Source organism: Gracilinanus agilis, chromosome 5, assembly GCF_016433145.1.
Source record: "Gracilinanus agilis isolate LMUSP501 chromosome 5, AgileGrace, whole genome shotgun sequence".
NCBI classification, from domain to species: Eukaryota; Metazoa; Chordata; class Mammalia; order Didelphimorphia; family Didelphidae; genus Gracilinanus; species Gracilinanus agilis.
In genome coordinates this window covers 532,498-546,514 of record NC_058134.1, presented here as the reverse complement: position 1 = coordinate 546,514, position 14,017 = coordinate 532,498, and the positions used below count along the sequence as shown (strand labels likewise).

General features: G+C 55.4%; 1 protein-coding gene across 1 annotated transcript in view; it reads right to left on the bottom strand.

Annotated features, from left to right (window-relative positions):
• Positions 1–14,017, bottom strand: part of PPP1R9A (protein phosphatase 1 regulatory subunit 9A) — a 75,612-nt gene that overhangs the window by 14,964 nt on the left and 46,631 nt on the right. The window contains exons 5-8 of the mRNA XM_044678233.1: positions 10,057–10,189; positions 9,803–9,923; positions 9,097–9,201; positions 6,035–6,170 (exon numbers count right to left, since the gene is read on the bottom strand). Coding sequence (XP_044534168.1) covers positions 6,035–6,170; positions 9,097–9,201; positions 9,803–9,923; positions 10,057–10,189 — 495 coding nt within the window. The remainder of the gene's footprint in view (positions 1–6,034; positions 6,171–9,096; positions 9,202–9,802; positions 9,924–10,056; positions 10,190–14,017) is intronic.

Sequence of the window (14,017 nt, the reverse complement as noted above, 5' to 3'; positions counted from 1 at the left end):
ATCGAGGAGCATAAAGGAAATTCCCTGTTACGTCTAAGTTTGAGGGAAGAGTTCATATATAATGAAACATCAGACAGAGAGGTGGATTATGGGAGGTACAACGGATAATTCTGATTACGTGAAATTAAATGGCTTTTTCACAAATAAAATCAATGTAGCCAAAATTAGAAGGAAAACAAGAAACTGGGGAAAAATTGACAGTAAGTTTCTCTGATAAAAGCCTCATTTCTCAAATATTTAGGGAACTTGAGCCCAATTTGTAAAAACAAGAACCATTCGATTAACAGAATACAAAATGGCAGTTTTCAGAAAAAAAATCGATGCTATCAGCAGTCATAGAAAAAATGCAAATTAAAACAACTCTGATCATCTCACCCCTAAAAGACTGGCTAACATGACAGGAAAGGAAAATGACAAATGCTGGAGGAGATGTAGAAAAGTAGGGATACTAATACATTGTTGGTGGAGTTGTGAAATGGTCCAACTGTTCTGGACAATAACTTGGAACTTTGCTCAAAGGGCTTTAAAACTGGGCACGCCTTTGACCCAGTAATACCACTATTGGGTTTGAATCCCAGAAATTTTCTTTAAGAAGGGAGATAGGACCTATTTGTTCAAAAATATTTCTAGCTGCTCTTTTTTGTGTTGGCAAAGAATTAGAAACTGAGGAGTCGTGTGTCCATTGGGGAATGGCTGAACAAGTAATGGCAGAGGATTGTGGAAAAGGACTATTGTGCTCTAAGGAGGACAAGCAGGATGGCTTCAGAAAAACCTGGAGAGACTTACACAAACAGATGCCAGGAGAACCATATACACAGGAACTGCCATAATGTACCATAACCAACTGGGAATGACTTAACTTCTTGGACCAAGACAGTGATCCAAGGTCCATGATGGAAAATGCTCTCTGCAGAGAGAGAGCTCGTAGACTCATTCAGAGGGCAGGTTGAAGTGGGGGCTTTCTACCTTTTTTTCCCTCCCCACCCCCACCCCAGTATGGTTTCATATGTGTAAACAGTAACAGATTTCTCTCCTTCTCAGTGGTGGGGGAGAGGATAGTGGGAAGAGAGAACTTGGAACAAAAAAAATGTTTAAATGTAAGTGAAAAAAGAGAATTAAAAAAGAAACATAACTAATCACCAAGTACAAGTAACCATTTAATATATACCTGTGTAAATAAAATTAGCTCTAGTCCATTCTATAGTCAAAACTCTACCTACCTGAGATGAGGTCATTCCCACCTCCCTTAGTGGGGAGGGGAGACAAGTTACCCGCAAGTGACAATAAGTAACAAATCAAGAACAAGGGACGGCCCTTTGGGCAGTCGAAATCAATGTAGAGGCTGCCATTTGTCCACTTGAATTAGAGGTGGACCCACGGGAAGTGACAAAAGACACTATCTCTTTAAGTATGTTGGTTACTTCCTGTGGAGGCAGTTCCCGCCTTGAACTTGGTGCTGGAGGAGCTCCTGAGACCACAGACAGCTTCTACTCTGTATTGTCTTGTGGGTAAGTTGGGCTGACTTGGCCTACCTAGGCCGCTTCCAAACTCTGCCTTAAGTAGGCACTAGCCTATCTGGTTGCTAGGCCTTGAGGCTTGCAGCCTAATCTATTTAGCCTTTTAACCTTCTCTCTTGCCTGGACTAGCCTCTCCCTTCCTCTTTATTCCTATACTTTACCTTCCTAATAGTAAATAAATTGCCTTAACCCATGCTGACTTGGGTCTGATTTAATTACAGAATCAACCTGAATTGTTGATTCCTGGCGGCCACACTTTAAATACATATCTATAAAATACCTAAAATTTCCTTCTTACACACCCAAGAGGCTCCCAATTAATCATGGTTTCCTTCTTTTAATGCTATTTTTATTTACAAGGGTATTTTTAAGTTTATTTTATCCTTTTCCACCTTGGATAGGTTTAACCCCTGAAAGTAGAATTTTTCTTTTTGAGTTTCCTTTTCCCTTTTTCACTTCAGATGTTTTCCCCTTAAAAACAGTCATGTTTTCATTTCTGATTTTAATGCACTCTCCTCCCTCTGAGTAGCACCTTAGAATTAGGATTTCCAGATCAAAGATTTCATTTCCTATACTCTTCAATCTCACACTGCAGCCATGGACAAAAATCCCTTTGGTGCTTGTGAAGGAAGCAGGAAGAGGCCTTTGAAAATTACTGGTTAAAAATTTTGGTTATATGAGAAGGACCTCTAGGAAGGGGGAGGAAGAATACAGGGGGAAATTTAAGCTATATAAAAACAGAAGTTATCAATAAAACATTTTCTAAAAATAAAATATTCAGAGATCAAAAGCTGAAGCAAAATTATGAAAATTTTTTTGCATATGGTGGTAGCATTGGGATGAGTCTTAAATCAAAAGAAAAGGCAGACATGTTATGATGGATGAAAAGGTTGAATTGTCTTTTTAGATTTCTAGGGTGAATTTTGCCCAGCAATGTTACCACTCCCTCACAATTACTACTGTTCATCTAAAGTGGTGGGGAGGGAGGGAGATCAGGAATTTGCTTAGTTTCTAAACTTGTAATTATTTTGTTGGGGGTTTCGGTATGTTTACTCTATATGTAAAAGAAGGGGCAGTGAACACCCTATGTCTGTAAGGGTTTCTCCAGAACCAGGATGCCTCCTCACTTGCCAGAGAAAAAAGGGGGATTCCTAAATCAGAGAGGAAACCAACCACATAAGTTCTAAGGGCCTCCCTAACTTTAAAGTCCTACAATTAAACCAAGGATGGTGATCCCCAAAACACTTGTAGGCCACTCAATGTGATAAAAGCAAGTCTTTGGGGGCAGCTGGGTAGCTCAGTGGAGTGAGAGTCAGGCCTAGAGGCAGGAGGTCCTAGGTTCAAACCCGGCCTCACCCACTTCCCAGCTGTGTGACCCTGGGCAAGTCACTTGACCCCCATGGCCCACCCTTACCAACCTTCCACCTATGAGACAATACACCGAAGTACAAGGGTTTAAAAAAAAAAAAAAAAAGCAAGCCTGCATTTGGAATCCAGAGTGCGGCAGGAGCTCTAGACAGGGAATTTCCAAGTCCCGCCCTGGGCGCAGTCCTGCACGGGACCCTGAGAGCCATTTCACCTCTGCCAGCTTCAGTTACTTCCAAAGCAACAGGAGGACCATAACAGCCCTTTCCTCTCAGGGTGGCCAGGAGCATGTAAGCTCACTGAGTGTGGGCCATCTCCTTAACACAGGGCTGAGAACACAATAGGCCAGTGCCCATAAATGGCTTGCAGGAGTTCTCAGGGAGAGATGGAGGTGCCAGGTGTGAAGAGTGAATCAAACTCTCTTTGTCTATCAATCCACAACTTTTAAGTGAATCAATCAAACTTAAGTACCCCTACCTAGTACCTTACCAGGCACTAAGGATGAGTTTACCAGTCACTTGCTAGAGAGGGTGACAACTCCAGAGGACATGGCCCCACCCCTGGGCAGTGCTAGGCAAATTGAAAGGCTGCGATTGGTTCCCGTAAAGTGGGGGAGGGACAGGAAGTGACATGGAAAAAGGACTATAAAAAGTCCTGAACTTCCTGTCCAAGGGACTTCACCTTTAAACTTATTCTCCTTTGGAGTTTGTCTTTGGGGACTCTGCGTCGGTGAGCTGGACTGAAGGAGGAGACTCTTTCCCCGGATCCTGTGTAGGTTTGCTGGGTAAGTAGCTGGCCTTCCTTTCCTGGCTTTTGGAGAGATTGGTCCCAGAGATTCTTGCCTTGGCTTTGGAAGAGGCTGCATTGGTGGAACCCTGGCTGAAGATACTGGCGGGACTTCTAGCTGAGGATTACCAAGAAAATCCACATGGAGACAGGGACCTGGGGAAGCCCTGCTGGGGCTAAGCATGGCTTCTCAGATGAAGGGCTAATAGGTTTATTAGAATCCGTCTCTTTATCTACATTTTTCCACTTTCATTCTTTTCACCTCTTTGTAAATAAAGCTGCTAAAAGTCATTTTGACTTAAGCTGTAATATTTTTAAATCAGCAACCACAATATTACTTTAGAATTCTCATATTTAGCATAAAATCTAAACCTAAATTCTTATACAGATGTACAAAGGAAATAGGAAATGAAGTTAGGGTTAAAGAGTGGCAGAGATATCAGAAAAAGTCTGAGAAGGGAGACTTCCACTGAGCCAAGAGATCAGGGGAGACTTCATGGACCCTGTGGGACCTGAGCTGAGCACTCCAGGGAGATGATTTTGGGAGGTGGGATGAGAAGGGAATGGGGGACATGTATCTACATCAAGGTGGAAGGCACCAGGGCTGAAGCCTTGGGAACTCTGCTACCAGAGGGTCTTGGAAGGGTCAAGAGGAGAGCACAGGGCTGGTAGGGCCTTGCTCAAGGAGCCAGCATCCTGTGTCCAAGTGCTGTCAAGGAGGGATGGCCCAGGACATGGTGGTTTGGTGTGGTGTCTCTGCTTCACTAATCTAGGAGAATGAATGTTCAGTGGACACAGCAGAGTGGAAGGAGCAGGGATTTCAAGGCGCGAGAGACTGGCTTCTCAGAGGAGTGAGTAAGCCACTACTTGTCACATCTATGGAGTGGGGGAAGAGCTTGGGTCCAAACAAAGAACAGAGAAGGTTGCCAAGGAGAAAATGGACAGTTTTGGGGGCATAAAATTGAAAAGCTTTTGCACAAATAAATTCTATATCATTAAAATCTGGAAAGGAAGCTCATACGGAGGGGGAAACATCTTCAAAACAAGTTTCGTCTCAAAGATACACAAGTAATTGGTCACAATATGAAGAAAAGAGCCATTTCCCAAGAGATAAATCGTCAAAAGATAAGAACAGGCAGTTTTCTGAGAAAGAAATCCAAACTCTCAAAAGCCACAGGAAAAAATGCTCTAAATCACGAGGACCCGGAGAAATGCAAAGTACAGTGACTTGGAGGTCCACTCCCACCCATGAAGGTTGCCAAAAATGACAAGAGAGCAAGAGAAATGTTGGCGGGGCCCTGTGGATGGAGCTGTGATGCCTGTTCTGGAAAGCAGGTGGGCCCTGCTCCAAAGGCTGGGCAAACGAGCATCCCCCCTCTGGCCCACTGGCTTTTATCCCCAAAGGAATCCAAGAAAAAGGGAAAGGCTCTCCTCGTGGCTCCTCTCATGGCAGCCCAAGCTGAGAAATTTGCCCATGACTTGGGGCGTGGATGGGCTGGAATCTCGCTGTGCCCAAAGGGACGATGAAATGGGCACGAGCAGAACCCGAGAAGGACCCCAGCACCAGAGGCAGAGTGAAATGGGCATGCAGGAGAATGCCAATGCAGAAACAAACAACCTGAAAAGCCTTCAAGGGGGCTGAGTCCAGAGGACCCAAGATGAAATGGGCCACCCGCCTCCCACCGGGAGGGGACGCCCTTCAGACGCAGAGAGAGGCTGAGAAAGACACACGGACAGATGAGGACAGACAGACCCAGACGGCCATTCGGAGGCGCAGCCGCGGAGGGAGTGGGTTCTTGGGAGATGTCAGATTTTTTCATGCTCGACAGCTGAAAAACCAAACCAGCTTTTGGAGAATAGTCCTGCCCCTACTCTGGGCTGCCTCCTGGGACAGATAAATGGGGATGCTGCTGACGCGGGCAGACTCTGCCAGCTCCCTCTTCTCCCATCCTCTGGCCCTTGTCACCCTGCCCCCATGCCTTCCCCACCAAAGCCATGGCCAGCCCTCTCCAGGTCCCCTTGAGCCGCCTCCCCGGCCGGCCATGCCAGTCATCCCCCCTCCTATCTTACTGCCCCAAGTGCCTTCGGAGAAGCACCCCATTGCTGTGATGGAATGCCCTTCCCTAGTTCCCGTGGTGGGGGAGGGGGCCGGGGGCCATTTGTAAGAGAGCTGGAAGCCCAAGTGGTCCAACCCTCTTCCTTTTATGGGGGCACTTAGCTTGCCCAAGGTCACAGCGCAGTGGCGGGAGGGAGCATCTGGACCCTCTCAGGTCCCGTCTCCTGCCCTCACGGCATCCTCGTGTTCTGGAGCTGCCGGCAGGCCCATTCCCCACTGGGCACCCCCGCCATCCTGGAATGGGGCTTACCTCGTCGTCATCTGCGTCATACTGGCCATAATGCTGCTCCAGGAGCTCCCGCTGGCGTCTCTCTTGCTCCAGGGTCTGGCTGATTAGCTGGGCCACCTCGCTCACTTGGCCTGGCTTTTCTCGCCCAATCACGAACCTATGGGAGGGCCACGGTCACCACAAGGGTCTGGTGGGTGGGGTCACAGGGACCGGAGGCCTCCTGTGGCTGACCTGCCCACCCAGCCCACCACACTGCCTTGGCAATGTTCCAGGACAGATAAGAGAGCCAGAGAAAGGGAATAACTTCCCAGGCCTGCGATGGCGCCGGGAGGGCTGTGGCTAATGGTGGGCAAGGATGCTACCAGCACACACTGCAGTGGGGAGAGGGGCTACAACTTGGGGCCCTGCCTCTGCAGAGGCCCAGGTGCCCACAGGGGCAGCGGGCACCAAACCTGGACTTTTCAAAGGGGCTATTCAAGGAGGCTGGGAGTCCCCAGGACAGGCCTGGCTGTAGCCAAGAACTTGGCCTTCTCAGACCAACTCAGTAGGTGGGGACACTTTGATATGCCTTCTGAGGCTGCTGCTCCCCCTCTTTGGGGATGCCCGCTCCCCAAGGCACAAGGCACTGCTCTGTGTGGCCATCTTTCCCCCAAATTCTGTCTTAATGATTCTGTCCTCTCAGCTAGACACTTTCCAAACTCTTCACTTTGCTTTTGCTCTTTGAATCAGTTTTGCTGTGACAGGAAAGAGAGAACTCAGATACCATCCTGAAGGGTCTTCTCTTTCCTTACTGTGGCATCACATCGAGGAAAAGCCTTCAGATCTGCCTTTGGGGAGGAGAAAGACCAAAGGGCTGCTTGTCTGAGCTCTGAGCCATTGCAGAGGCTCACTGGCAAGAGGATAACTCGGGCAAAGAGCAGAAGCTGAGCTGGCCGGCCACTCTCCCCAGAGGACGGGGACCAACGGTCAGAGCTTGGCCCGCTGCTCTCTCTCCAAAGTTCCAAGCTCATGGACAGAACTCTCTCTCTTGCCTCAGACACGGCAGCTGGAGAGACACCTTTCTAAAAGTCTTTATCCTAATCAGTATAGTACTAATTTCCTGATTTCCTAACTACAGTCTCTGACAGAAAATCACGGCTGTGTGCAATGCAGAAGAGGCCACTGGCATTGCTGGGATGTTCTAGTCCTTCCTCCTTGGGGGGCAGCATACGTAACTGGGGTGTGAACAGCCCTTCTCACGGAGGTGACTTCACAGCAATCCTGCAGCACCACCAAGCCCGCATCTGGTGCCAGTCGGATCAAGCTGGACTTGGGAAGGGAAGAGGGGAAAGAACAGCTTTACCATCTGCGTCGGCTAAGCCAGCAACTGGAAGGGATGGATACTAGAGATGCTGTGGGTAGAGAAGCCCCTGGGAGTAGGGCAGAGAACCAGGAAAGCTCCCCAGGGCATCCGCGAGGCTGCCTGAGGCAGCGTGACCAGGAAGAGGCTGGCTTTGTTCACCTCGAGCCAACTCTTCATGGCTCCCATTTTGAGGTTTTCTTGGCAGACATTGGAGGGATTTGCTATTTCCTTCTCCAGCTCATTTGACAGATGAGGAAATGGAGGCAAATAGGATGAAGTGACTTGCTCAGTCACCTCACTGGAAGTGTCTGAGGCCAGATTTGAACTCATGAAGATGAGTCTTCTTGACTGCAGGCTCAGGTCTTTGACCACTAGTGAGATGCTAGTCAAGCCCAAGTCATGTTGGCGCAGGCGCAGGCGCAGCCTCCGCTCCACAGAGCAGCCCCCTCCTGCTTGGAACATTCAGGATAGTAGTGTTTGCCGCCTTGGAGCTCAGGGCTCTTCCTTGCCCACGGACCGCTGGAGCATGCCCCTCCCCCAAGATAGCCTCTGCGCAGGAGGCTCTACAACTCCCTGCCCCTCCCGAGAGGAATTCCAGCCATTGTTGGGGCTCCTGCCTCATGCTCAGACCCAAGAAAGCCTCCCTTTCCAGCAGCCAATAGCGCACCATCCAGGGCTCTGAGCAGAAAGCCTCGGCCGAGATAGTTCTGCACCCTGATGTTCCTCGCCAGGACAGCCCGAAGCGGGGAGGGGTCCCAAAGTGGGGTGACCGCACCGAGGACACCTGATGTTTCCATCCCTGCCACCCGCTGCACCAGACTGAATGGACCGGTGCGTGACAAGGGTCAGCAAGGCGGAAGGAGGCAGCCCGCACGGAGGTCTGGGTCAGCTGTCCGCCGGTTATCTCCAGCCTCCACTTTGTGGGCTCCCGAGTCCACCCCGCAGAGGGAATATAGGATGAGAGAGAGAGAAGGGCTGGGACTTGAGCCCGGGCCCTGCTCAGCCAATTCCTCCGCTTGTCCTCTTGGCTGTGGCGGCCAAAGTTCTCTAAGTACCTTGGAGGCCTCAGCACCAGTGGCCGAGGTCCAGAGAGCTCTTTCCAGGGAGAAGGACCTCATCCTGTCATGCATCGAGGCCCACCCCAAGGAGACCGAGAGGGACGGCCGCTGAAGGCCAGCGCGGGGTAGGGCAGAAACTCCTTGTTCGGGTATCTCAGGGAAGGGAGAGACAGTGTGGATCAGCAGATGGGAAGCTGGCCTGGGGAGTCCGGCCAGCCCAGGGACAAGTCCAGCCTTGGGCAGCCTGGGTAGGCTGCTGACTTCAACTCCCTGGGGTCCCAGATCCCAGAATTGGTGCCTACTGTGTGCTGCCCTCCGAGTGGGAGGGGGGCAGGCAAAGGAGCCACCCAGAAAAGGAAGCCCCAAATGCGTGAGAAGGAGCTTTGAGGGGGGACCCAGGGCGGCGACGTGCAGGACATGCTGCTGGGGCCTGGGAGGCAGGAGGGACGAAGGACAGGGGACAGTCAGCCTGGAGCACAGAGCAGGAAGGGCAGCTGGCCACCCTGGAGAAGAGCCCCAAGGGCTGAGCACAAAGGCCCCCGCTCTGTACTGGGCAGCCTGGGCTCTGGGCCTGGCAAAATGGTTCCATCTTTATTTACAGACTCGAGCGTGGGCAGGAAGCCTGTTGGGGCTGCTCCGGGTCCCAAAGGAGCCACCCCCCACCCCACCCCCCGGCCACTCACCTGACCGTGCCCTTGGTGTTCCGGAGGACAGTGGCAGCAAAGTTCTGAGTGACGCCCACCAGGCTGATGCCGTCCACCTCGACGATCTGGTCGTTGACTTGGATCCTTTCAGGGCAAGCAGAGAAAAGCCACGAGGGGTCACAGGCCGCTGGCCAGAGTCGCTCCACAGAAGCCCGTTGGCCATTTGGGTCCCGCTCTAGGCTTGATCCAGAAAAGGCCTCCACACCCCGGCCAGAGCCCGTGAGGGCTCCTGTCGTTCTTGGGGTGCAAATGGACCCTTGTTCCCCCCCACCCCCAACGATCCCAGCATCGAGGGGCCCGAGGATGCCCGCCTGGACCCCGCCATCTGAAGGAGAGTCCCGGGCTCTGAGGCCCTCACTGTGCCCACGGGGAGGCGGAGGCTGAGAAAGGCCACCCAGACAGAGCTGCTGCCGTGGGAGAGACAGAATCCTTCAAGTTGGCAAAGCCCTTTCTTCCTTTGAACCACTAGAGGAGGCGAGTTATTGTTCCCATTTTATAGCAAGGCAAACTGAGTCAGTGGAGTCCCAGCACCAAGGCTCAAAGGCAGGGCTTCTCACTCCAAGAAAGAAATCTCAAGCGTGCACAAGGACGCCCTCCCTGGGCTCACCTCCCCCCTTCAGTGACTCCCCTACAAGGGGGCCCCTCTTCTGTGCCTGGGGCGGGCCTCAGGGCTGCCCCAGCTTACCGGCCATCTAGTTGGGCGGCTCCGCCATCGGTCACCGTCTTCACAAAGATGCCCAGCTTCTCCAGGCCGGCGTCTGCCCCCACGCCCATGCCGATGATGCTGATGCCGAGGCCGTCCTCGTCTGGGGAGAGAAGGAAACGGCCTGGATGGGGCGCAGTCCCCTCCGCCCGCCCCCCGACCCCGGGCAGTCTTGAGGAGGCTGAGGCCTCGGGGCCTCCACCATCTGGAGGCACTGGGCTTCCGTGCGCCCCTACCTTTATCTAGCTCCACTGGGAAAAGGTCCAGCTTCTCCACGCGCTTCTCGAGCTCATACTCGGCGGACGCCGCCACAGGGTCCACGTCGTCGTTTCTCCGGTCGTAATCTTCGTTGGAATACGTGTGGAAAACCTGCAGGGGCCGGGAGACATGGGCGGTCACTGGAGCCCGGGAAGAGGCCCGCGGAGTGGCCGGACCTGGGTGAGCCGGCCAAGGATCGGGGAGCTCCGCTGGCTCTGGTCAGCTCATGGTCAGTCTGGGGCAGACAGACAGACAGAGGAGGAGGGCAGCCGAAGCCGGGCCTCCCCACCCCAGCCGAGCCTGGGCCCTCTCCCCTCACTTGGCGTCTGTCTCTGCTGGTTTTCGGCCGCTTCCCAGCCCGGTCCGGCCTCCCCGCCGCCCTCCAGCCGCCTCTCAGACATCCTGGACGTGCTCTCGTTCGCCCTGACCCTCCTTCCCTGCCACTGTCGGGGCCACCCCAACCCTGGCGGGCTCACTGCCCAACCCCCTCTTTCTCTCACCGCTCCCCTGGGCCTAGGCCCCGAGATTACCTCAGGCCTCCTCCATTCAGCCGCCGAGGCTGGGGTCTGCCCGTGTCACCCCCCCGGCCGCTCCAGGGGCTGCTTTCTGCCGCTCTGGGAAGGGGTTTCTAAGCCTTTTTCGCCCCCAGACAGGCCTGCAATGCGCCCGCTGGACCCCGGCTGCTTCATGGACAACTCCATCTCCGGCCCCCGGGCGTTTTTCCCGGTGGCCTCTCCCCGTCTCTGGCTCCTTTGGGTCTGGGCAGAAGCCGGACTTCCCCCTTGCTGCTAGCCCTTCTCTGAGAAGACCCCCTCCGGAGAGCCCCCCCCCCCATGGCCCCCTCATCCATCGGGCCATCTCGCGTCCTCAATAAGCGCAGGCCCCCTGACCGCCTCGCCCTGTCCTCAAGGGAAGGAGCTCTGCAGGCCCTCAGGAAAGGAGGGAGCTGAGCCGGGGCCTGGCGGCCCGTGAGGGACTCTCTCTGCCCCAAAGAGTGCCATTCCCCTCCTGGGGCAGAGGCAGGCGAGAAGAGCCGGGCCCTCGGAGCCTCTGGTCTCCAGGAGCCGGAGCTTGGGACGAGGCAGGCCGCCCCTCACTGCGGCTGCCCTCCCGGAACTTTAGCAGGAGCCACTTGGCCTTCAGAGCTCGGACCCTGCTGCTTCGGGGGCCCCCACACAGGGAGGGAACCGGGAGGGCCGGCCCTTGCTCTGGGCCTGGAAAGCGGGTCGGTCCCTCACCTTGAGGGGCTTCCATCAGGGGGACAACATGCCATCTTCCAGATGCCCAGGGCTGCCACGGCGCCATGCAAGCTCCCCGAAAACCTCTGAAGCCTTTGGCCACCCGAAGCTCGGGCCCAGAGTCTCCCCAGCGCCCCCTTTGACGGATGAGGAAAAGGGGCCGAGAGAAGCCACGCACACGTTCGGTGTTCTCCCCCGCCTACAGAGAGCAGCTCCAGTAACGGAGCGGGCACAAGCCTGCCGGAGGTGAGGCGGCAGGGCCCAAAGGCGGTGACCCTAGGCACGCCCCTTTACCTCCGCTGCCTCGGTTTCTCCAACTGCAAAAAGGAGGCGATGACACAGAGATCCGCCTCTGAGGATCCAACGAGATAATATCTGTCCATGTGTGAAGGGAAGCCCCTCCCAGGATCACGGCCTGGAGTCCTACCTGTGTCCCGGCACGGCGCGCGCTCCAGTGACCCGGGTAAAGGAGGCACTATCAAAGGGGGTTCAGGAAGGGGGCTCTCGATTCGCGCGGCTCCTTAGAAAGGGGCTCCCTTCTCTCTGTCTGCCTCCTCGTAGTCAAGTAAATGGTAATCAACTCTGGAAATGAAGGCCCGGAGTCCAATTCAGCGTTCCCAGGAACCATCGAGGTGGCATCAAGGAGCCCCTTCACCGTGTCCCCACTGAGGTGTGGGGCAGGAGAGCCTGGCTCGTGCCCGGGCCCCCCAACCCACGTCCTCTCCATCATGCTCTTCGACGCAGGTCCGGAAGGAGCGCTGGCACGCCAGCTGAAGAGAAGGGAATTCCCCACAAGCAGAAAGAGGCCCCGCAAAGGAGGACTGGAAAACGGGACCTCCCCAAACTGCCCTCTCGGCAGAGCTCCAGAACCTCCCCAAACCGCCCTCTCGGCACACTCCGGAACCTTCTGAAACCGTCTTCTCCCCATCCACCTTCTCGGCTGTGATGTCGGTGCGACCATTTATCAGGCCTCTAGCTCGGCCGCGGCACTGAGTGGGTCCAACGGTCGCCCCTCAACTCTCTGCTTCAAGCCCGAAAGCCGGGCCCATCCTGTTGGAGGCACGACTTCACCGCTCAGGCTCCTCTGCAGTCTGGGGCAGTAACAGCACCCGCCTCCCCGGGCTACGGTGAGGGTCCAACAAGCCACTAAATAGGAAGTTCCCTGCAAATCCAGGCAGGCTTTAGGGTTGCGGGTTCCTGTCCAGGGGATGCCTCTTCCAGGAAGGCTTCCTTGCTCTCAGAAGTGCCTTCGAGGTCCATTCTGTGCCCCCCTCATGGAGGGGGACTTGGCTGTCGGCTCATCTCTTACTTCTCTCTCTCTGGGCTGGGAAGGGGGGAGGAGGGGCAGGCGGGGTTCCTGGTCATCAGCACGAAGAAGTAGCCCATTTTCCAGCATGAATGAGGAAGGTGGGCATGAGCATGTCTGGCGGGCTGTTGGGTTGGTTGGGGAAACAGGGCTGGCGCTCAGGAGGGTCTAGAGAAGAACCCCTTACAGTGGGCCACGTCAGAGGGAGAGACGGGGATCCGGGGAGCCTTGAACGATGGCCTCACAGAGGAGCCCGACGAAGGTGAGCCTGCCCGCTGGGGGGGGGGGCTGGGGAAGACGCGAGGACGGTGCCCGAAGGCCAAGAGAGTTCATGAGGCCGCTGGGGGTGCCGGGGGAGGAGCGGTGGCGATGAGTGGAAGGGGGCCCGCCCGGGCCTGGGAACAGACGCGCGGGATGGAGCGGACCCGGGCCTCGGAGGAAGAGGGAGCCGCCCGGAGAGAGCGAGGGAACAAGGTCTGGATGGACGCGGAGGGGGTGGCTCCGAGACCACGAGGAGGGCCTGGCGGGCACCAGCGCCAAAGGGCTCCTTAGCTGGAGCTGTCTGGTGGGCAGTGGGCGAGCAGAAGGGCCGATTCCTTTCCCCCTCCTGGACCCTAAGGTGTGGAACTAGGAAGGCGCCTGGGCCTGCCACGGGTTGGAGCGGCTGCCGGGGCTACACGGCAGGTCACCGGGGCGCAGGCTCCTTCAGGGCCTGCCTCGGGGTTCCCAGGCCCCCCAGGCGGGCGTCCTCATTCGGGTCTAGTCACTGGGGGGGGGGGGCTGAGCGATTTGGGGGATGATCCGTTTTCCTGCCTGCCAACCGCACCTGAAGCAAATCTCCCTCCACTGGAACCCGGGAGCAGCCCAGGAAAGCCCAGAAAGCGAAGCTCGGCCCCCGGGCTGCGGCTCCCCTCGGGTCGGGCTCTCCGTCCCACCTCTTAAAGATGAAGGGGGGCCGCCTGGTCATCCCTAGGGAGCCTGGGCCAGAGCAGAGCATCTGCAGGGCTGGCGGCCCCTTTCCCGCCCGGGACTGGCCTCGGCTCCGGCCCCTCCCTCTCTCCCCTTCACGAGGCATTTCTTGGTCTATGGGCTACGGGCGACCCCCGAGAAGGCAGCGACCTCTCAGCCATCTGTGTGTGTGCAGTGGCCAGCCGAGGCGGAGGGCTCTAGGGCCGGGGAGCAGGGGGGACAGTCACTTCTCCCCTGGCAGGGCCCAGCTGGGCACCAGCCTGGGCTCTCCCCGAGGAAGGGGGGAAGGAAAGCAATCGCTTGTGCGCCGTTCTCTAAAGAAGCCATCGGAGAAACCTTGATTGATCCAGTCTGGCAACTGGGTGAATGACATGCTCTACGGATGGAACCCGAACCCCCAGGAGGCAGGAGCCCGGGCCCCCACGC